This window comes from Tachysurus vachellii, chromosome 22, assembly GCF_030014155.1.
Source record: "Tachysurus vachellii isolate PV-2020 chromosome 22, HZAU_Pvac_v1, whole genome shotgun sequence".
NCBI lineage: Eukaryota > Metazoa > Chordata > Actinopteri > Siluriformes > Bagridae > Tachysurus > Tachysurus vachellii.
In genome coordinates, this window is record NC_083481.1 from 3236845 (window position 1) to 3258202 (window position 21358).

The 21358-nt window shown below is 41.3% G+C and overlaps 1 protein-coding gene across 7 annotated transcripts in view; it reads right to left on the reverse strand.

Annotated features, from left to right (window-relative positions):
• Positions 1-1303: 1303 nt before the first annotated feature.
• The window catches only part of LOC132838152 (transcription factor SOX-13-like), a 32474-nt gene continuing 12419 nt past the window's right edge, over positions 1304-21358 (reverse strand). For 2 of the 7 annotated variants that reach the window (XM_060858335.1, XM_060858334.1), the window contains 13 exons: positions 16961-17165; positions 16454-16559; positions 14536-14607; positions 14136-14308; positions 12489-12557; positions 12276-12390; positions 9512-9588; positions 9279-9414; positions 7120-7262; positions 6404-6512; positions 5905-6069; positions 4528-4744; positions 1304-3977 (listed from right to left, as the gene is read on the reverse strand). In XM_060858335.1, the coding sequence (XP_060714318.1) occupies positions 3731-3977; positions 4528-4744; positions 5905-6069; positions 6404-6512; positions 7120-7262; positions 9279-9414; positions 9512-9588; positions 12276-12390; positions 12489-12557; positions 14136-14308; positions 14536-14607; positions 16454-16559; positions 16961-17164 (1833 nt within the window). In that variant the 5' untranslated portion in view covers position 17165 and the 3' untranslated portion in view covers positions 1304-3730. Of the gene's footprint in view, positions 3978-4527; positions 4745-5904; positions 6070-6403; positions 6513-7119; positions 7263-9278; positions 9415-9511; positions 9589-12275; positions 12391-12488; positions 12558-14135; positions 14309-14535; positions 14608-16453; positions 16560-16960; positions 17166-19230; positions 19419-20289; positions 20481-21358 lie in introns of those variants that run through there. The other 5 variants (XM_060858332.1, XM_060858330.1, XM_060858331.1 and 2 more) reach the window with 5 other exon arrangements.

Here is a 21358-nt window from a genome sequence, read left to right on the forward strand (position 1 = left end):
AAACATTGGATGTGTTTCCTTTGAGTCCTGGTTCCTCTTAAGGTTTCTTTCTCTTCCATCTGAGGGAGTTTTTCCTCACTACAGTCACCTCAGGCTTGTTCATTGGGAATAAATACAAACATATTTATACAACACAAAGATATTAATCTTGAACTTTTTGTACTATACTTTTTATGTTCTGTAAAGCAGCTTTGAGACGACGTCCATTGTTCATTCATTCATTCATCTTCTACCGCTTATCCGAACTATTCTTGGGTCACGGGGAGCCTGTGCCTATCTCAGGCGTCATCGGGCATCAAGGCAGGATACACCCTGGATGGAGTGCCAACCCATTGCAGGGCACACACACACACACACTCTCATTCACTCACACAATCACACACTACGGACAATTTTCCAGAGATGCCAATCAACCTACCATGCATGTCTTTGTACCGGGGGAGGAAACCGGAGTACCCGGAGGAAACCCCCGAGGCACGGGGAGAACATGCAAACTCCACACACACAAGGTGGAGGCGGGAATCGAACCCCCAACCCTGGAGGTGTGAGGCGAACGTGCTAACCACTAAGCCACCGTGCCCACGTCCATTGTTAAACAAGCTATATAAGGAAAAAAAGCATTGAAGTGCATTTAAACTTTAACCTCACTGTTCAGCGCTTCATGCTGAATGGACTGAAGTTTTTCTGAACCTTCTCTAGTAATTATTTACACATGAAAGTCTGTTTCTGTAAAGACAATGAGTTTACAGTGAGTTTATTTAAAGTGTATATGCAGTAGAAGGAGTCTCCGGTGTTAGAGCTTTGTAACAGTCTGAGGTCAAGCTGTAAGGTCACACTGTCTTGGCATATCAGAGAAAATGTGTGTGACGTCATTAAACCTAAGTGAAAACAGGACCTTTTTTTGTTTTGTGGACATTGAATGTAACAATAAACAGATAAAAAGTATGACATTATATAAATTGCTTAACCACGGACATGGTGGTGTTAGTATTGTTCACTATTTCTGTTTCACCGCATCACACTGGCTATTTGATGCATTGTATAAATTTGAAAACTTTTTAATAATCCAAGGACAAAAAAAAAAAAAAAAGACACAAAATCAAATATAACTGCAAAAAGGAACACAAGTTTTTTTTTATTATTAAACCTTAAAACTAACAAAAAACATACAGGTAAAATGTACACCTTTAACTTATACACTTTTATAAACAAAATAAAGTCTATAATCTATATTTACATTAACAGCTGGTTTTAACAGTATTTTTTTTTCCCCCTTCCAAATCCTAACTTTTTTACCCCCCCCCCCCCCCTAAAATCTGATTTTACAGGTACAGATACAAACGGTATTCATTCCTTTTTTAAAATATATACATGATTCCAGCTTGTTTGTTTTATACGCCAGCTAGCGATAATTCACGCTTTTCTTTTATTCCTCAGTTTTTCTTCTTACTGGTTTTTTTTTTTTTCATATTTCATTTCAGCTTTTTAAAAAAAAAAAGTTTGAGAAGTCAAATAATTACGAACGTAAACACAAACCCAAGCTATATACATAAAAATGATAGGGACAAAAAAGCGAGGCTAGATAAATGACTTCTCAGGTATTTCTATAAACTTTACCCACTCTGGCCAAATATATAGATCTTAATCTTTTTTTTTTTTTTAAATAAAAGAATAAAAGTGCATGTTCATGCCTGTGTGCCTCACATTACTGTACAGATCGAGGTCAATACCGCTCCTGAACAGCAGACGGCGCCATCAGGCGTACACTTTCAGAAATAAAGGCACCAAGCTTCACTATTCCTTGTCGTTTTGTATCTTTCAACTTTTTTAAAAAAAAAATAGTACAATGCGCACATCATGACTGCTAAAAGCTATAAAAGTGAATCAAAATTAAACCACAAAATCACCTTCACCTTTGTTAAAAGATACTAAAGACAAAAAACGATGGGAAATAATAGCATGGCTTCGACAAGGAACAGATACAGATTGGTACCTTTTTGTGTGTGTTTAAGATTTAGGGTAGAACTATGAGCGTAGAAATCTAAATAAAAGTAGGATGATTATATTTCCTCATCTTTTTTAAATTCCCTTTTGCCATTCGGCACAACCAAAGCGTGGAAAGGTGCCGAGTTTGGCTCTAAAAAGAAGTCTAGCTTAAGGCAGGGGAAGCGTTTACCGGAGGTCCTGAGACACAACGACAACAATAATAATAACGATATTTAAACTTCTTTTTTTTTTACGTATTCAGATGTTCTTACATCATCGGTAGAAGGATTAAACACCAATTCAACGTTAAGGGATTGTATATACGGGAAATTTTAGTTTCAATAGTTCAAACTTTATGGAAATTTATTAACGGGATTAAAGGTTTCACTACATAAAACAAAAAAAATAATAATAAATAAACAAACAAACCCAGCATAGTGTGAACAGCTAAAAATAAACACTTCCACACAGGATAAACTGGTCCAACTGGTCGAACATTTAGGCTCCAGCTTGTAATTTTCCAGTTTCCTTATTACGTGATTAATTAATAAGCGCTTAAAAATTGAGACAATTTTGAAAATGCTAAGCTGTTGTTTATTTTTTAATGATGATAATTAGTGGCAATAATACAGTAACTGGTTCTGTTGTATCAGTTGAACCTGTTTTTTTCGCCGCATCTATTACTGTGATATATTACATACGTGTTCCAGATTTATAACAACGACATAACTGGTCACGAATTAAAGACGAGATTTTAGGTAAAGTCATGTGGAGTGAACTAAAAAAAAAAGTTTGGTGCAAACCAAGAACACAAAAAGTGTTGATTGCATAAGTATTCACACCCCATTACTTGTAAAACACCTACTGTAATATTGGTTCTTTCATGTATTTTTTTTTCCTTATCATTTTAATTCATTAGCACTTTTCGTCAAAACCGGTGTTTATCGTTCTAATTTTCCCCTGAAATTGTTCAGTACGTTTACAGCTGAACAACATGGCACTAAACACATTATGTAAGCCAGATTAAACCTTGATCAGGTCAGATTCAGCCCACGAGCTGTTAGCCGGATGGACCTCCTGCTCCTCGTTCGTTCTAGACGTTAACAGAAGTTACAAGAACGTCACGTCGTTAGTCTCCAACATTTTAGCTTTGTAGCTCCAGTGCAAAACGAATCCTAAAACACATCACATCTGATCAGATGCGTTCGAGGTAAATTGTAGGTTTAAAAATCGATCAGTTCGATATAATGTAAACTTATTGATTGATTTCAGCTTCAACTAGAGGAATCGTTTGGACAAATATATATAAAAGATATTTTCTTTAGGTTTTCTTTTTAACAAGAGAACTTCGTATACGTTTCCGTTAACATTAATCCAGGAATACAAGTGCCAAACTAAAGTAAGCGTTAGAAATTTATTGGGGTAAGTAGTAAACATATTAACGATTAGTTTAGCCTCGACTACACATAAGCCCAGTGTTTATCTGCTGCACGTGTGTGTGTTTCCTCCTGAAACTCTGAGCATCAGCAGCACTGAAGGACTGTAAAATACATTTATTATTATTTTTAAATATCGAGCAGTTTTTTAATAAGCCGTCTTTTAACTTTGTCACCGCCGCTGGTGTTAAAAGTAGTCTAGCAAAAAGCAATGGTTCTTTCTCCCAGGTGAAGTGTGAAAGCACCTTGCCCCGGAAACCCCGAAGGTTTCACCTCACAGCACCTTGCTCTCAGCTCCCAGCCCTGTCTCAGTCAGTGAGGACCACCAGCTCGCCCTCGCTGCGCTCTCCTCCTTCACTCTCTTCTCCCTCGCTGTACTGTGGTTTGCAACGTGGTCCGTCCGCCTCCTCCGGGCCACGTGAGGCTTGGGGTGGATCGAGGGAACGAGGGAGGTAGTGCTCCAGAAGGGAAGGGTGCAGAGGCAGGGTCATGGACATGGGTTTGGTGGAGTACGGAGCGTCGACCGTCGAGTAGTGCAGCTGCTGATCTGATTGGCTGCGGGATAAAGAAGAGAGAAATTTTTAATATACCGTTATGAAAAGTATAATATAAAGAAAAACATAACCTAGGCGTCAATGGAAATATTTTAATTTCACTCTCAATCTCTCACTCACTCATCTTCTACCACTTATCCGAACTACCTCGGGTCACGGGGAGCCTGTGCCTATCTATCTCAGGCGTCATCTGGCATCAAGGCAGGATACACCCTGGACGGAGTGCCAACCCATCACAGGGCACACACACACACACACACACTATTTTAACTTCAGAGCACATTAATTCAAGGCCCTCCAGTTAAGAAGGAGCCTTTATTTGTCAGCGAAATTCGTCTCTGCTTGTTAGGAAGTTAGGGGGTCAGAGTGCAGGGGGTCAGAGTGCAGGATCAGCCATGATATAGCACCGTGGAGCAGAAAAGGTTAAGGGCCTTGCTCAAGGGCAGAACAGTGGCATGTTGATGATGCTGTAGCTTGAACCCCTGACCTTTTTCTCAGTAACCCAGATCCTTATCCTTAAGCTCAACACTGATAGCATTTGATTTGCTCACCTGGGTGGATACGAGGCGCGCTGCTCCTGCCTGCGGCTCTTCATCATGGCTTTGTACTCGCCCACACGCAGCCGTCTGCCCTCCACAATGCACGTACGCTTCGGCCGGGGCTTGTACTTGTAGTCGGGGTAGCGCTCCAGGTGCTGTCTGCTCAGCCTGGCCTGCTCCTCATAGTACGGCTGCTTCTCCTGGTTGGACATAGACTTCCAGCGTGATCCTACAGGGGGCGAAACAGAGGTGCAAATCAGGCCGAGCTCTATATACTATGCCACTGCATACCACTGCACAATTCTTTTGACATTAGGGGAAAAACTAAACCACCTTCTGACTCAGTAGGACACTGTTTATCTGCTCTGACCTTTTATTTATTTTTTTTAAACTAATAAGGTACAAACCCACTGCACACCGTGAACACACAAGTTCAGTGTTGAGGATAAATTTGAGCTGATTTTTTAGATGAACAAACACTCTGAGCGTCTCAGAGAGCAGAAACGGGTTTGATATCAACATTTACTCTGAAGATACAAACATCTGTGTGGAGAAAATAAACCTGGAACTTTCCTACAGTATGTTTATGTCACCTCTAGTATTGTAGAGAAAAACAGAAACACTGATGAAACTCTACAAAGTCCTGAGTGTCTCCTTTCATACGAGCTTCATATTAACACCACTGTATAAAGAGTTAATTAAGTTCATACGTTTAAGTCAGGAATGTAAAGGAGACACACAGACGTAAAAAAATGCAATCAAGGTGAAGACTTGAGATGTACCGAAGTAACAAAAGGTGAGTAAGTGAACCCTGTCAGGGTCAAAGGCAGAAGGAGAGGAGTGGAGAGGAGAGAGGGGCAGTGGGTTGCGGTTATGTCGTGAGTTTTGCACAATGGAAAGGAATGTCAGTGTTTTGTCAGAGGAAGAGGGGGAGGAAGGCAGCTGGAGGAGGATGAGGGGGTGGCTCTGGGTGGTGTTTTCCTGTTAGCCAGAGAAGCCAGGTGGCAGTTCGTGCCCAAACCGATGCCGCCTTCCAACTTTCTCCGTCACCCTACAACTCCCCCCACCCCTTCATCCGCCAGCTCGTCAGCGCCAGCGGCGGCGGCGGTACATGAAACAACCGAAGAATCAGTAAGCAACACCTGGACTGATTGAGGAAACCACCGGGCAACAACGAGGGGTAAGTGTTAAGAGGACAAAGACGTGAGAGAATGTAAGGTGGAGAACAAGAGATAATTACAAAGAATGTGCTGAAGGGAAGGGAAAAAAAAAAAAAAACAGGTGCAGATTGAGTGAAAGTCCCCGAGGTTAACATTGTGCAAACACAAACAAGCAGAAACAGTCGAGAGAGGTGCTAAAAATAAATAAATAAAAAACAAAACCACTCACCCAGGATCTTGCTGATACTCGAGTTATGCATATCAGGAAATGCTTGCAGGATGCGCCGGCGTTCGTCCTTCGCCCACACCATGAAGGCGTTCATGGGTCTCTTGATGTGACCAGAAGAGGAGCTCCGGCTGTCAGTGTAGCCCCCAACTCCTGAGACCATCTGCCCTAAAAACACCCAGTGACAAAGGTCTTAAGTCTATTTCACAAATATTGTCTTAAAAAAAAAGAAACTCTGACTCACAGAGCAAGCCTTTAATTATCATTCTTAAGTCTGTTATGCATTCCAAAGCAAATAATGGTTACCTGCAGTGATTTAATTAGAGCGATACATGCAAATTCTCGTTTGTGCTCCAGGCACAATGACCTTACAATGCACTACTATGAATACAACACAACACAACTAGGAAGCAAGTAATGCCAGGAAATATCAGGAAGTTCTGGTGTTAAAATAACAGGGTGAGGTTTAAAATCCTAAGCCTTAAATATAAAAGGGAGATACCTTCTGAGTCATCGCTGAGATGCTCGTCGTTCGTCCGTACAGATTGTCTGTCCTCGGCCCGGTCCACGTGAAGGATGCGATCGGCTCGGGACGATTCTTTATAATCGTTCTGCGCACAACGTAATCAAAACAAAAGAGTGAACCGATTGCTAGGTATTGTTATGCCGAAACTAACCCAGAGACACCGGGCACAAAAGACAAAATGTGAAGATACTTATACAAACTTCTAAATAATTATGTGCGTGAGCAACCCCTGTCATTATAGTAATAATAATAATAACAATAATAATAAGTTGAAGTTGTCTGAATAGTCAAAGGCAATTAAAGCAGGTTCAAGAGGAATGCTTAAAGAGGAACAGCCTGAATTCACAGTAGACAAAGAGAAAACAATCATTCCTTTCTGTAGGTAAAATAGGTGAAAATACCGGAGGAAAAAAAAAGTGACTTGTTGACAGGGTTCATGCAAAGTTGCAGCCACACCAAGAAAAATAAACTGTGAACGAGAAGCGTGTGAAGAACAGCTGTTCCCGTAAAAACGTGCGCTCTCGCTCGGGTGACCTGTCGTAAATCGATACGTGACCCTTAACATGTTCTCCGAGTTTCGCTCTGAGCGGCGGTGACAAACGGCGAGCTCCAGGTGCCACTGACCAGCTGAAATGTGTGTGTGTGTATGTGTATGTGTATGTGTGTGTGTGTGTGTGTGTGAGAGAAAATACCCTGGTGCTTGCTGCTTTAAGACGCTGACTCACCAGCCTCGTGCCGCCGTCCCTCTCCCGGCTCGCCGGACCTTGGCTTCCTCGCAACAGCTGCTGGGCTTCATGGATGGTTTGGCTCACGAGATCGCCGTCGCCCAAGAAGCCTAGAGAAGGAGACAAGAAAAAGATTTACACAGGATCTTCTGTCTAACACCTAAGGAACTTGGGTTTATTCCAAGCTTATGGTCTTTTTTAAAAATAAAAAAAAAGAAGAAGAAGAAGAAGAAGAAAAAGAAGAAAAAGAACCAAGGCCGCATTTCAAAGGCATGCGCCAGAGGGAACACCCCGAAGGCACTAACGTATTTTAATGTTTAGGATCAGTGAGACACTGGAGGTGATGACAAGATCTAAATTACCTCAGAAGAAGAATTAAGAGACGAGTTATTCTTCTATACAGTCATTAAAACACCCCTGAGTGCACATCAGAGTAAACAATTAAAACCAATTAACATCAAAAGACTCATTGTTTAAACGCTATTTAGTTTTCACGCACAAGAAAACCGCCGTCGGCTGACGGGAACTCAAAAAAACGACGTTTTGTTTTATTTTTTAAACATTTTTTGACATCGAGATTAATCTGTACGCGACAAACGTAAGCTAGATAAAAGTATTGCGGCCGCCACGTATTCATCCCTTAATAACGATCATCCACAGCCATGAATTTAGTCACGGACGCCACAAACCGCCCTCGTACTGTACACACCGAGTCAGAGAAATCAGAAGCATTAATAAAACTCAGACACACACGCAGTTGATTTGAATCTAATCCGTGCGAGTCACAGATGAAAAGTAATAAATAGCCGAAGCAGGACGAAGTCAATGGGGCAAATGATTCAGCGCGGAGGAGCAGAAGGGCAACTGTATTGATTGTGTACTATTGACTACAAAACAGCCAAAAGTCACACAGCACTTTATCAGTGTGTGAAAAACTGAGACTCTTTTTTTTCTTTCCTTTTTTTCGCTCATTTTCTTGCGGCAGGATGATAAGAAAATGTAAAATAAGCATTTGGCAGAAAACCATAAAAGCCTGAGAATAAAACAAAAAAAAGCTTCGGGCCAAAATGTAGGAACAAGTTTTTACAGATTTACATCATTTAATGTTCACTGAATACTGAACACTGAATACTGAACACTGACAGGACCTTAAATATTTAAAGTGACTGTAGTGACTGAGTGAAGTGGAAATGAGGCAATGTTCATTTATTCATTAACATCCTTCATACTTTCCTCATCATGTTCCTATGTTTTATTTTATTACTCAACACTTTTTTTATTGTTCAACACTGACTAATACTCAACACTTTTACTGAAACACTGACTAATACTCAACACTTTTACTGAAACCCTGACTAATACTCAACACTTTTACTGAAACCCTGACTAATACTCAACACTTTTACTGAAACCCTGACTAATACTCAACACTTTTACTGAAACCCTGACTAATACTCAACACTTTTACTGAAACCCTGACTAATACTCAACACTTTTACTGAAACCCTGACTAATAAACACTTTTACTGAAACACTGACTAATGCTCAACATGTTCGCAGAAACCCTGACTAATACTCAACACGTTTATTTTTGTCTGTAAAAGTGTTGAGTATTAGACAGTTAAGACCCTGACTAATACTTAACACTTTCTCACTACAACACTGACAAACACTCTCTCTTGCCGAGTCTAAATCCTGACACCTTACTGTACAGAGACCTCCAAACGTACCACACAGTAAAGAATCCCTGCAGACGAACACTCGGGTTAGAGACGTCTTTATTAACATTAACATTAATCCATCAAAGTCAAAGAGCAGGTTAATAAACTCCCGTTGACCCTTCAGTCAAAACGGTGCATCAGACTAATCACAGTCAAAGACAAAATGTTCCATCAGAGCAAAAAGGGAAATGTTTAATCCTACACAGTCTACAGGTGAGGGAGTTTCTGAATTTCCTCACAGTCACTGGTTTTTCCACCACACTAATGGCATCGGCACAATGGTGATCGACTGGTGAACGTATCGTCTGTATGTTGAGCCGAGGGTTCATGCTAATTCACGGAAATGGACCAAAACAAAAAATGCGTGTGTGCACGAATGTGTGTTTTTGTGTGTGTATCACACACCCAGGCTAAGTGCAGGTCGAGGTGGGCTGTGCTGAACATCTCTGCTCCTGTAGGTGGACTGCAGGTGGGAAGAGGGAAGATCCAGACTCTGGGGGCTCTTGGGTTTGGCTGTGAGGTTCAACGGCTGACTGCTCTCCTAGAACGCAGAAAAAAAAATAAGATAAAAGAAGATAAGCAAGAAATAGGAAATGAAATCCAACGCTGAGAGGAAAACCAGAAAGGAAAATGCGTACCTGTCGATAGACTGTACCACTGGATCTTTTCAGATGGGTGGAGTGAGGGTTTGGGAGGAGCTGCATGGGATATTCCACTAAAAATAGAAAAGAAAAAAAAAACAATCCATCATGAAAATGAAAAACAATGTTTAATCGATATATTCCTACATAAAAATAAATAAATAAATAAATAAATAAATAAACGAGTGGTGGAATGTTTTTCCCCAAATACCTTTTTAACTCATTGAGGAACACAGCAGTCATGTCACTAACCCTAATCTTTGACCTGCGACAAAACACCACAACGCAGCTCATCGAACAGCTTCTTCTCTTCTGCTTTTGTGCTCCGTTCTTTTCACTCACTCACTTTCCTTAAGGGAACATGCAGTACTTTTGTGCTCTTTTATGCAGTACTCTACAGTCTGCGCACCGAGAAGCAATTCCACTCGGCTGACCTCTCGTCGAGCTTCTCGTGTTTACACAGGAGGAACAAAAGCGAGAACACCAGCGCCGAGGCTTTCATTCGCACAATTACTGCTTTTATTTAAAAATTAGACCTTGAGATTAAGGCAAGAGGAAAGAAAAAGGGAAATCGAAAACCGAGATGCACTGAGGTCAGAAACTCAGAAGCTTTCTGAGAATTTTATTCATCGGAAAAATTGCCTATGACCCAGGTGTCATCGTTTTTTTTTTAAACTCATTGTGCGCTGCGACACGTTAACAAAAGACAAATCACGCTCGCTAACCTTGGACCACAAAAGACTAGATCAAACAAAAAAAAATAAAACTTTTAAAGGTGTGGAGGTTGTTAATATTTGAAATCATTTGCTTAGATCTGGTAGAAAGAAAGCGTTTGATCGAACCCGGTTCCTCCACATGAAGTGTAAAAGCTAACAGTTACACAATGCAGAGCTGACGTCTGATCTGACAAGAGAGCCAGGACTCATGAAACAAAACACTCCGTCTTACTGAGTGATGAAGGAAGGAAGGAAGGAAGGAAGGACGAAAAGAAAGAAGGCAGAAACGCTGAGAGAAAGGAAGGAACAAAGAAAACGAAAATTAAGAAGAAGAAAAAAAAAATCACGCAGGAAGAAAAAAGAAAAATTAGAAGGACGAAAGAAATGAAAGAGCAGAACAATGATGAAGGAAAGATGAAAAGAAAATGAATGAAAAAGGAGCAAAACAGTGCGATAAAAAAAAAAAAAAAAAAAACCCCACAAGAATAAACCCAACATGCGTATAAAGGACAATGGATGGAAAAAAAGAGGAACGAAAGAATAGAAATAAGGAATCGACTGGAATTCATTTAGAGTTATATAAGTGGGTTAATGGAATGGAGTTGTTTCATAAGTAACATTATTTACATAATTCAATTTCTTTCGCTTTTCAGAACGAGTTTCAGCAGACTTCTTTACTTCACAAAATCTTTGTTCACACCTCGAGGTCTCCTTCTATCACACCCTGATCCGTTGATCACTGCTGGCGGACGTGTCTGTGAAGTTAACAGCGAACGGAAACCGGAGCTAAACATTTGGAACTTTCTGAGCCGCAAACCGGAACTCGAATCAAATGACGTGAATCAAAAAGACAAAAGCTTCTAAAACTTTAGCTCATTTATGCCAAAAAATAAAAATAAAAAAAGCTTAGAGTTTAAAAACACAAACTCAAAAACATTAACTACTGCGTTAGCTAGCTAGCGTTCATCCTTAGTAACTGCATGGTCAGGGTTGCCATAGCTTATAATCGGCTGCTAGCTACTATTTTGGAAATTGCATATAAAGGTGATGTTTTTGTTGGCAAAGGAAATCAACAGATCAGTCAAAACAAGAGCTCTGATTATTCTGCCAGAACAATTAACATTTCAGAATGCAAAGAGCAGAATGCAAAAAATCCTTGTGCGAGTTACAGGAAACATTTGGACAAAGAGAGGGTGGGGAAGGGAAAATACTCTGCTCTTAAAAACATGATGATAAAAAAAAAATCTAATTGTCAGTTTGTTTGTGATGTCACAGTACAGGGTGGAGAAGTGAGGGGGAAAGATGGGGAGAGAGAGAGAGAGAGAGAGAGAGAGAGAGTGAGAGTGAGTGAGTGAGTGAAAGAGAGAGAGAGAGTGAGAAAGAGAGAGAGAGTGAGAGAGAGAGAGAGAGTGAGTGAGAAAGAGAGAGAGAGTGAGAGAGAGAGAGAGAGACAGAGAGAGAGAGAGAGAGTGAGTGAGTGAGTGAGAGAGAGAGAGAGAGAGAGTGAGTGAGAAAGAGAGAGAGAGAGTGAGAGAGAAAGAGAAAGAGAGAGAGAGCGAGAGTGAAGTTCAAAACTTTCACATATTCTAACCATTCTTGATGGAAAGAAGTGCCACACACACACACACACACACACACACACAGACACAGACACAGACACACACAAACAGAGACAAAGAAACCTACACACACACACAGACACAGACACAGACACACACAAACAGAGACAAAGAAACTTACACAGACACCTACACAGACACACCTACACACACCTACATACCTACACACACACACAGAAATACCTGTGAGGGAGAATGCAGTATGCACAATTGTCTATTTCCTCATTATTAGCACTTCATACATTCTCATCATGATTAATTGTAAATGATGAATGTGGTGATGGTTATGATGATGATGATGATGATGATAATGATGATGGTGGTGACGGTAATGATGATAATGTGATGATGATGATGATGATGGTGATGATGATGCTGATTATGGGATAAGGTTACGTTTAAACACGCTCTCTCTGAGGCACTCACCTGGCTTGCAGGGAATGGGCTGAAGCGGGAGTCCCATCTGGGTATCAGAGGACACGGGCAGCGGCTGTGTGTTGGTGTGGAAAGCCGGGATCATCACATAGGGCAAGTTTACCTGCTGAGGCAAGAGTGAAAGGGAGTACGATCACTCCAGCAGAACAGAACAGATCTGCACCTCTAACTAAATATACACTGGACATTACACTGAAGCTTCACCTGGATCTGCTGCTGAAGGAGGTTGATCTTGTGCTGCTGTTGGATCAGCTGCTGCTGCTGTTTAGCAATCTGAAACACACACACACACACACACAGTAAAACATGATGGCTTCAGTGTTCATTTAATTCAGTATGTGAACTTTATTTCTTCTCTATAACTCTCGTGACACGTTTCGGATCTTCTCGAAGTCCTCATTTCTGAGGAAGCAGGTGAACCATTTCTGTCTTTAACCGTCATGAAAATCCTTCAGCATGCACAAGGATAAAATCTACTTATTTACACACTAGGCATGTAATCAAATGAACATTTTTATAAACAGCTACAGAAGTCTGCAGAACATCCGGTTAAGACCAGAAGAGTTTCACTGGGATCTAACAAAAAGGCTTCTGCTCTGACGGCCGTTGCATTCAAACACACACTGATCAGATCGCTACACGTCTCCAGTCGCTTCACTACGAAGTCAAACGTACTACTACTGGTTGCCATAAGAACAACATTTATCAATGTGTGGCAGAGATTTTGTTTACGTTTGTGTAGAAAATTCATCATACGAGATGAAATTGCAGCAGCGTGTGCGCTTTGACACGGATCACATGACCTCTAGCATCTTCACTCCACAGCACACAGTCCTGAGTCGCTCCGTATTTGCTCGACGTTCAACTTTCTCAACCGTCTGATATGACACGCAATACGCCGACGCTCGCGCATGTACGATCTCCGATTCGTGTGAACGGAGCATGACTCTTTCACAACCTTCCCTCATCCTTAGTATTTGCCTGTTCATGGTCACTCTGAGTTATATTTTGTCCGTTTGGCAAGAAGAACAAACTAAAAGTTTGAAGTTGAAGATAATTATAAACCGGAGCGATATAGCCGGGATTCAGACACCTCGAAGAAACGAGAGGGTCAAACTTATTATTCATTCCTTCATTCATTCATTTTCTACCGCTTATCCGAACTACCTCGGGTCACGGGGAGCCTGTGCCTATCTCAGGCATCATCGGGCATCAAGGCAGGATACACCCTGGACGGAGTGCCAACCCATCGCAGGGCACAGACACACACACTCTCATTCACTCACACACTACGGACAATTTTTCCAGAGATGCCAATCAACCTACCATGCATGTCTTTGGACCGGGGGAGGAAACCGGAGTACCTGGAGGAAACCCCCGAGGCACGGGGAGAACATGCAAACTCCACACACACAAGGCGGAGGCTGGAATCGAACCCCCAACCCTGGAGGTGTGAGGCAAACGTGCTAACCACTAAGCCACCATGCCCACCCCCACCCCCAAACTTATTATTATTACTTATTATTATTATTATTATTATTTACAATAAATAAATACATTTCTCAGACCCAATCTGGGGTTAAATCCAAACAGAGATCACAGATCCGGTGAAGTAAAAGCAATAAACAGGTACAGATAGTGATATCTGAGGCACTTAAACAGACACGGATGCAGCGATCCACTAGAATTAAGCAGCTTGAGGCAGTTCTCGTCTCTTGTGTACTTTGATCTCTTTGATCATGTCATGAGCATTGTCGCCTCCTCCGAACCCTCTCTCATCTACACACACACACAAACACCTCTTCACTACCCTTCACTTTCTATCTACTCGTTCCTTGTCCGTCTCCTCACCTGCTCCTGCTGCTGTCGAGCCAGCTCCATCTGCTGCTGTTGTTTCTCCAGGAGCAGGGCGGCCATGTTCCTCTGCTCCGAGTGCGCTCCTAACAGCTGCTCCCTCAGCGCAGACAGCTGGTTAATCATCAGCAACAGGTGAAGCTCCTTCTCAGCCAGGCTTTCTGGAGTGCCTACACACACATGCACACACACACACTGTTTGTGATTTCAAGTGGTTGGTGTAAAAGTAGGATAAACAAGAATACAACACACCTTAAGGAAATAAATCTTCAGAGAATAATTTGCACATAGTGAAACATTTCCTGCATGATTGTAATTCCAGTCGAATCCGCACAGTGAGTGAGTGACACTAAGACAAGTTTCAGACAGCTAGAAAATCATCAACAGCTTTCATTACCTTTCACATTAGCAGTGACTTGGATCTTCTCCCTCCAATCCGAGTTCAGGATCTTCTCGATGGTGGGAAGGACTGAGGACCAAACCAGGAGTAAAAATCAAACACTTGGCAAGCGAGAAAAACAAATCCAACAAACACATCAGAATCTCAAACATCATCATGTTTGTTATCAGAAATCTTACTATGGATAAAATGTCTTGTGATTGTAAAAAAAAAAAAAAAAAAAAAAAAACAAGATCATTATTTAAGAAAGCCCTTCTCATTATCATATTCTAATCATAATTATCATATTGTAACATCTGATTATTACTTAAAAAGCATTTTATTATTGTTTTTAACAGCTTATTGTTTTAAAAAAACAAAAAAACAGCTTGTTATTATAATTATTATTTTTAAAAATGTGCTTATTAATTAAAATCAGCTTTTTATTATTAAAGAAAAGATTTCATAATTACAAAAAAAAAAAAATCTGGTTTAATTAATTAAAAAGCCAAAAAAAAAAAAAAAAAACCTAACTAAAAAAAAAATACTAGTTATGACATTTTAATTTTTTTCTTATTAAAAACAAAGAATTGGCATCATTTAAAAAAAAAAAGTAATAATAACTAATTATGAAAATGATTCTATTAAACATCTAAACATTGCATTATCATAACATCTCATACTGAAATTTAACATTTTTTTTTCTTTCATGGAAGAAAAGCGATTCTGTATTTTCGATATTTCGAGTGATTCTTTTTGCGATATTTTATATGTAAAAGCATCTAAAGCTCTCCGACTGAAATCAAACTCTCGTCGGAAACTCAAACGTGTTTTGTAATCGCTGGAATTGTTTCTGATCGTTCCTCGAGGTTTTCATCGTGCAGCGTTAAAAGTGATATTTCTTCAATATTAGTAGTCATTTTTTGAATTAACGACATGTCATTAACATAATGACGAAGTGTTTTCTCATAGTGACAGAAACCTACATGGTACCCTGTATTTAGCGCTGCGCAAACTGCATAATCTACAAATCATTGGTCATTAGTCACAACAAAGATATTTGTAGAAATAGCAGAATGACAGGTATGGAGTTAATAGCTTGAATGACACTATTGACAAGATCAGACAAAGTTCACTTTCACACACTGGGAGGAAGCCGTGATGTGGCCGTGTTACACAGCTAGATGGAAACAAACACCGTTGCCGTAGTTTTTTAGCCGGATTATTTTAGCTGTATATTTGTTTCTAAAATGCAAGACTACGAAGTCAAGCAGGATGTCTTGGTTGAGCATGTGGGAACGTCTCTTACGTCTTCTCTCACTCTCACTCACTCACTCACTCATTCATCTTCTACCGCTTATCCGAACTACCTCGGGTCACGGGGAGCCTGTGCCTATCTCAGGCGTCATCGGGCATCAAGGCAGGATACACCCTGGACGGAGTGCCAACCCATCTCAGGGCACACACACACTCATTCACTCACGCAATCACACACTACAGACAATTTTCCAGAGATGCCAATCAACCTACCATGCATGTCTTTGGACTGGGGGAGGAAACCGGAGTACCCGGAGGAAACCCCCGAGGCACGGGGAGAACATGCAAACTCCACACACACAAGGCGGAGGCGGGAATCGAACCCCCAACCCTGGAGGTGTGAGGCGAACGTGCTAACCACTAAGCCACCGTGCCCCCGCTCTCTTATGTCTTATTCAACAAAAATAAAGAAACCTGTGAAAAAGGTACAAATGTCAAAAAAAAAGCTGGGATTTGAACTCTGATTTCTAATCCAACACCTTAATCACTGAGCTACCACATCCCCCATTATTGCTTCAGTTCTCTGTACCTGGACACCAACAGACAACAGAAGTGTGTAAAACAAGGCATTTCATTAAGATTTAGTGAAGATTTATGTATCCGTAAGAGCAGAACTCACCCTCGTTGACATTGGGCTGGGCTCCGGGTCTGCTGTTGGGTCTGTTCAGCATGTCCTGGCTGCTGGGACTGTGTGTGTGTACTGGCTCTTTGCTGGGTGATCTCGCCTGGGCATAAAAATAGATATTAGAACAGTTATTAGAGCAGAGATCTTCAGTACAAACCAAATCTCTAAGGTGCAGATTGTAATGTCTAACTGCGTTTCTAATCTGCTTCATGCTCCTTGTTTTTGGCCTTGAAATAAACACCGGCCCCAAAAAAAGCTGGTTAGAAATGAGTAATATATAGTTCTATCTCAAAGGGTGGGGTTAACAGGGGCAATAGAAAGTTTAAGCCACCTGGAAGGTTAACGAATTTCCACTATAGATCATTTCCTACAGATCTTGGAATCAACCCTACGCTTTGTTCTTCATCTCCAGTTTGCCTCATAGATGAGGTGAATCTACCTGTTGCTCCATTAAATACCTCCATGTTTACAGACACACTGTAGCATTAGCATCATGCTTACCAGAGGAGATTGTGTGCTGCGGGACGTCAACTTTTCGGGGTTGCTCAGCGGCCGTGACGGCCAATCGCACGAAGGCGAGGACTGCTGCGATTCCCTGACTCCGCCTCCATCTACAGGCACCTCCTCCAGTTTGATGCCGATGCCCACCATGGTCACGTTACCACTAGCATGGGGTTGTATCGCAGGAGGACTGCGTTCACACATTCTATGAAAGCAAACACATTTGACAATTTACATTAAATCCCAAGCCAGGATTGATTTGTACTGCAAGCAGTTCCTGTTGCCATATCACGAGGGATCGCTAATCAGGGCATTCCGCTATCATTCTTCGGTTATCTGAGCGAGCAGGAAGGCCCGAACCAACAGCTGACTTCTTTGCATGAGTAGTAGAGGGAAGGGCTTTGTGAGCACCACACACACACAGGCCACGCCATTCAATCGCTGTTCAACAAAGCCCAGAATACACAGCACTTCTTGTGGAGCTCCAGGTTCCAGAACACTTGGGGTAGTGCTGTGTGGGTGGGTGTGTATATGTGTGTGTGTGTGTGTGAGAGAGTGAGAGAGTGTGTGGGTGTACATGTCTCAAGGACCTGAGTCTATCAACACAGTGGCAGAAGACAGATGGAAGACTCATGTTCTCCCTAGATCTCGTCTCAAGTGGCAAACTAAGCACATGTGCGAAGAAAGATAAAAGCGATTGGGGGGGGGGGGGGGAGATAAATAAGACACACACACACACACACACACACAAAAGGCATTATTATACACATGGCTTAACTCTGGAACATCTTTCCATCCAGTGTAGTTTTTTTTAGTAAGTCATAGATCTAGTTTACATTTATATATATATACACACACACAGTATATACACATACATACATACATACACACATACACACACACACACACACACACACACGCACACACACACACACTGTACAAGGCCTGTTGTTGCATAGACGGAACAAAGGAAGTACAACAATGGGAAGGAGATTGACAAAAGCAATAGGCTGGGAATGCTGCAGGGTAACAATGAAGCCACAATGTGCCAAAAGGCTGCGGCTTTGGAAAGACAAATAAACAAACAAAAAAATGAGGAAGACTAGCAATGCTGCCAAAGGCAATAGTTCCTCCTTCGATTTGCATCGGCAACACAGAGAAACCTACGCGCTCGCATTACACTAACACAAGATCCTGGCAAGTCTTCAGAGCTTAGATTCACGCAAGGCCGAGAAAAAGTGTCTGCAGAGGAAACTACGAGACAGTCTATCATTGACGGATAGCTGCAGTGAAGAAGAGGTTGAAATTTTCTCTGTACAGTTCTGACCTGCATCCTGTAAAGAGAGGAAATGGATAGAAAATGACCCGTAGAACAAAAGAAGAAGATGAACATTGTGTGAAAAATCTCAACACCGAATCAGCTTGTCTGCCTCGGGTATCAGCTGGTATGCGACACCGGTTTGTGAGGCAGGTATGCGATCCGATATGTAGAGTCAACTCTCTGCGAGTTATGCAAAAGAGTCGGAGCATTGTATCGTGAAATCCAACCTTACACTAATCAAACAACCTTAGAGTCTCTTTACACCGTGACCGATTCAACCCCATCCCTAGGTCTATTACACACAAGTAAAAGCTGCAAGTAAGTTGTTTTGTACTTAGCGATACTTCTGGTCCATCTAGAGATGAACTCACCGGGTTATTCGAAGTGCACTCGTGGCTATTGTGGGGAGTAAAAACTGTTAAAATGTCAGACGAACTATAAGGGGAATTAAAGAGGGGTAAGGAAGCTTGTTTTCAAGGCCGCACTCTAAGTGCAAAGTGCCAGGACTCTCGCAACAGGTGGAAAGTCGGCTACACTCTGCTGATAAGATTTACTGACTGGGTGACTGACAGGTATGCAGATAATGAATGAAAAAAGAAAGAATTTCTCACAGTCTTAACTATAAACACACTGAAAAACCTTTCAGGGGTTTGAGGTCCTGATGCTATACACGTCAGTGTCGATTTGTGGCAAAACAGGATTGTGCACTCAACAGTTTAACACAAATAATAATAGCCTTAGATCTAACAGACAAACAAGTGTGGACGGATTTTTCATCGACGCGTCCTGGAGAGGTTTAAACTTCATCTGATTTATTACTGTATTTAAAAAGACTGACCTAAATTTTGGAAATCCTGCAATTCAGGTCACACAAAAAAATAACTAAATAAATCTAATTGAGATTATTCGAGTCCCAAACTAGATACGATGAGATTAGTTTTTTTCTTACCTGTTTCTCAGTTGAGGAGTCATTTCTCTACTTCTTTCTGAATTTCTGAAGTCTTTGGCCAAGATTGGATTTTTATGGTATTATTATTATTAGCATGTAGCATGGAATTGAGCCTCAGCCTCAGCGCCCGTGATATTGAACGCTTTCCATGCGCACGACAATAGAACAAATGCCACAGGTTATCTAACAAGTCTCAGCACGTTAGCTCAACCAGCTAACTAACACCGTGCCCCTGGCTTTGCAGATGCAAATATCACATTACTCCCTCCACCTCTTTCCCTTAAAGGGTTCCACGGTGGTTAATTTCCTCATTATGACAAGTTATTTTTGAAAAAGCCCAAACAATAAGGAATAGCAGCACCAGGAAAACGCCTGAGCTCCAGGAGAAGTCGGTGTCCGACACATGAAAGACAAGCGCGGCGCTTGTAGTAACACGAATGACACGATGCCTGTTTGAACTTGCTGTCTGCGAGCAAGACAGTACTCTTCCTTTTCATTTCTTTCTTCTTTTCTTTAATACCTCTCATATGGCGTGCACAAAATAATCCTGACATTTTGCCCGTTGGCAAACAGCACGTCGTGTTGAGTAACAGTTTGGCGCTGAGTGAAACAAACACACGCTCGCTATATTAATTCAAGCATTTTGTTGGGATGTTTGATCGTGTTGTTTAAGAGCAATTTTTAGCAACCTAGACTACAAACCAAGAGCAATGCAACTGTATAGATACAAAATGTGCAAACACTAAGAGTAAATCCTCCAGCTCTGAAACAACAACCAAAAACTTATATTAATAAATAACCATATTTGTCTGCTAACACATGATTTGATGGGTGTTAAAGCAGAGAACCAGACCAATCCGTGTCGGTCAGTCCAGTACGTTCACAGTTGTTCACTCCTGGTAAGCATACCAAGCCATACCAAGCTTAAGCCCGGTCAGCTGTCAGATGCCAAGAGCCGGAGTTTCTCAAAACCTCGTCCCGTTCGCACATTCACACACTACAGTGAAAAGCGAACCCTGAGAAGCGTCCCTGACCTGCGAAGAGAGCGCATGCACAGACCTTAAGAATTCCTGATCAGCCCTCATCACCCACGGCTCATCTCTCGGGTGCAGCATCGTTTGCCAGCGTGGGAAAGCGGTGAAGCAAGTCATGGCACAGCTGCTGAGGTTCTCGGCGACCCAAGTGGCCAGTGACCTCCTTGGAATGGAAACGCTCGTCTTGTTTTTCAGACTATCCCTGGCTCGGTCTGACACGGTGCAGCCACAGTCGCATGACTTTATCCAAAACAAACAGTGGCATTTGCATGATAGGACTGCCTTCTCAATGTGTACACATACAGTAGTTTAGCAGGAATAGTTACAAAATAAATAAAACTAAAACAAGATTTATAAATAGGCATCAATGCTGGTGGAAAGAAAATCTGAGCTCGGTTCAAACTGTGGAGATTTCTAGTCGGTCTTTTTTTTTTTCGATTTAAACCCAGAGAAGATAATACTGGGTTTTACAAATCAGAACAATATGTAATAATAACCAGGGATGCTCACTTAATACAGCTCTTTATTTAAGCTGTTTAATGCTGTGACAGGATAATAAGGGCGGAAAAAGAAGTGTCTCCAAGGTGAGGACAAATTTTATTTATTCTTTAAATCTCCTGGACAAACAAAATGCAAACGTTAGCAAACAATGTCAGCATTTATCTTTAGAGAATGAAAAAAAAAAAGTCATGGATGTTGTTTATCTAGCTTCACTTGAGTGTAACGGTGCTTAGGGTTAGAGCTTTACAGACAAACGTGTCAGCCAAGCATAATCTTTTTTTTTTTTTAATTGTTTTTAAAAAATTTTTATTAAAACTTCAGTTTAAAAAAAAAAAACCTTCCATGCAGAATGAGCCCTCTCTACTAACGAAACATACTACCATGTGAAGGAAATCAGCAGGCCATTATTCGAACATGTTGCACAATGGGGGAGAGAAAGAAAGAGAGAGTAGAGAGAGACTCTTTATTCTTTATACTCCAGGTCATAATGGTCCTTTAATATGGATTTTCCTCTTCCCTCCCAGGGACAGCCCCCGCTCAGTCCCCTCCACACAGGTATGGGTCTTTGGATGTTTTGAATAAAGGAAGCAAAA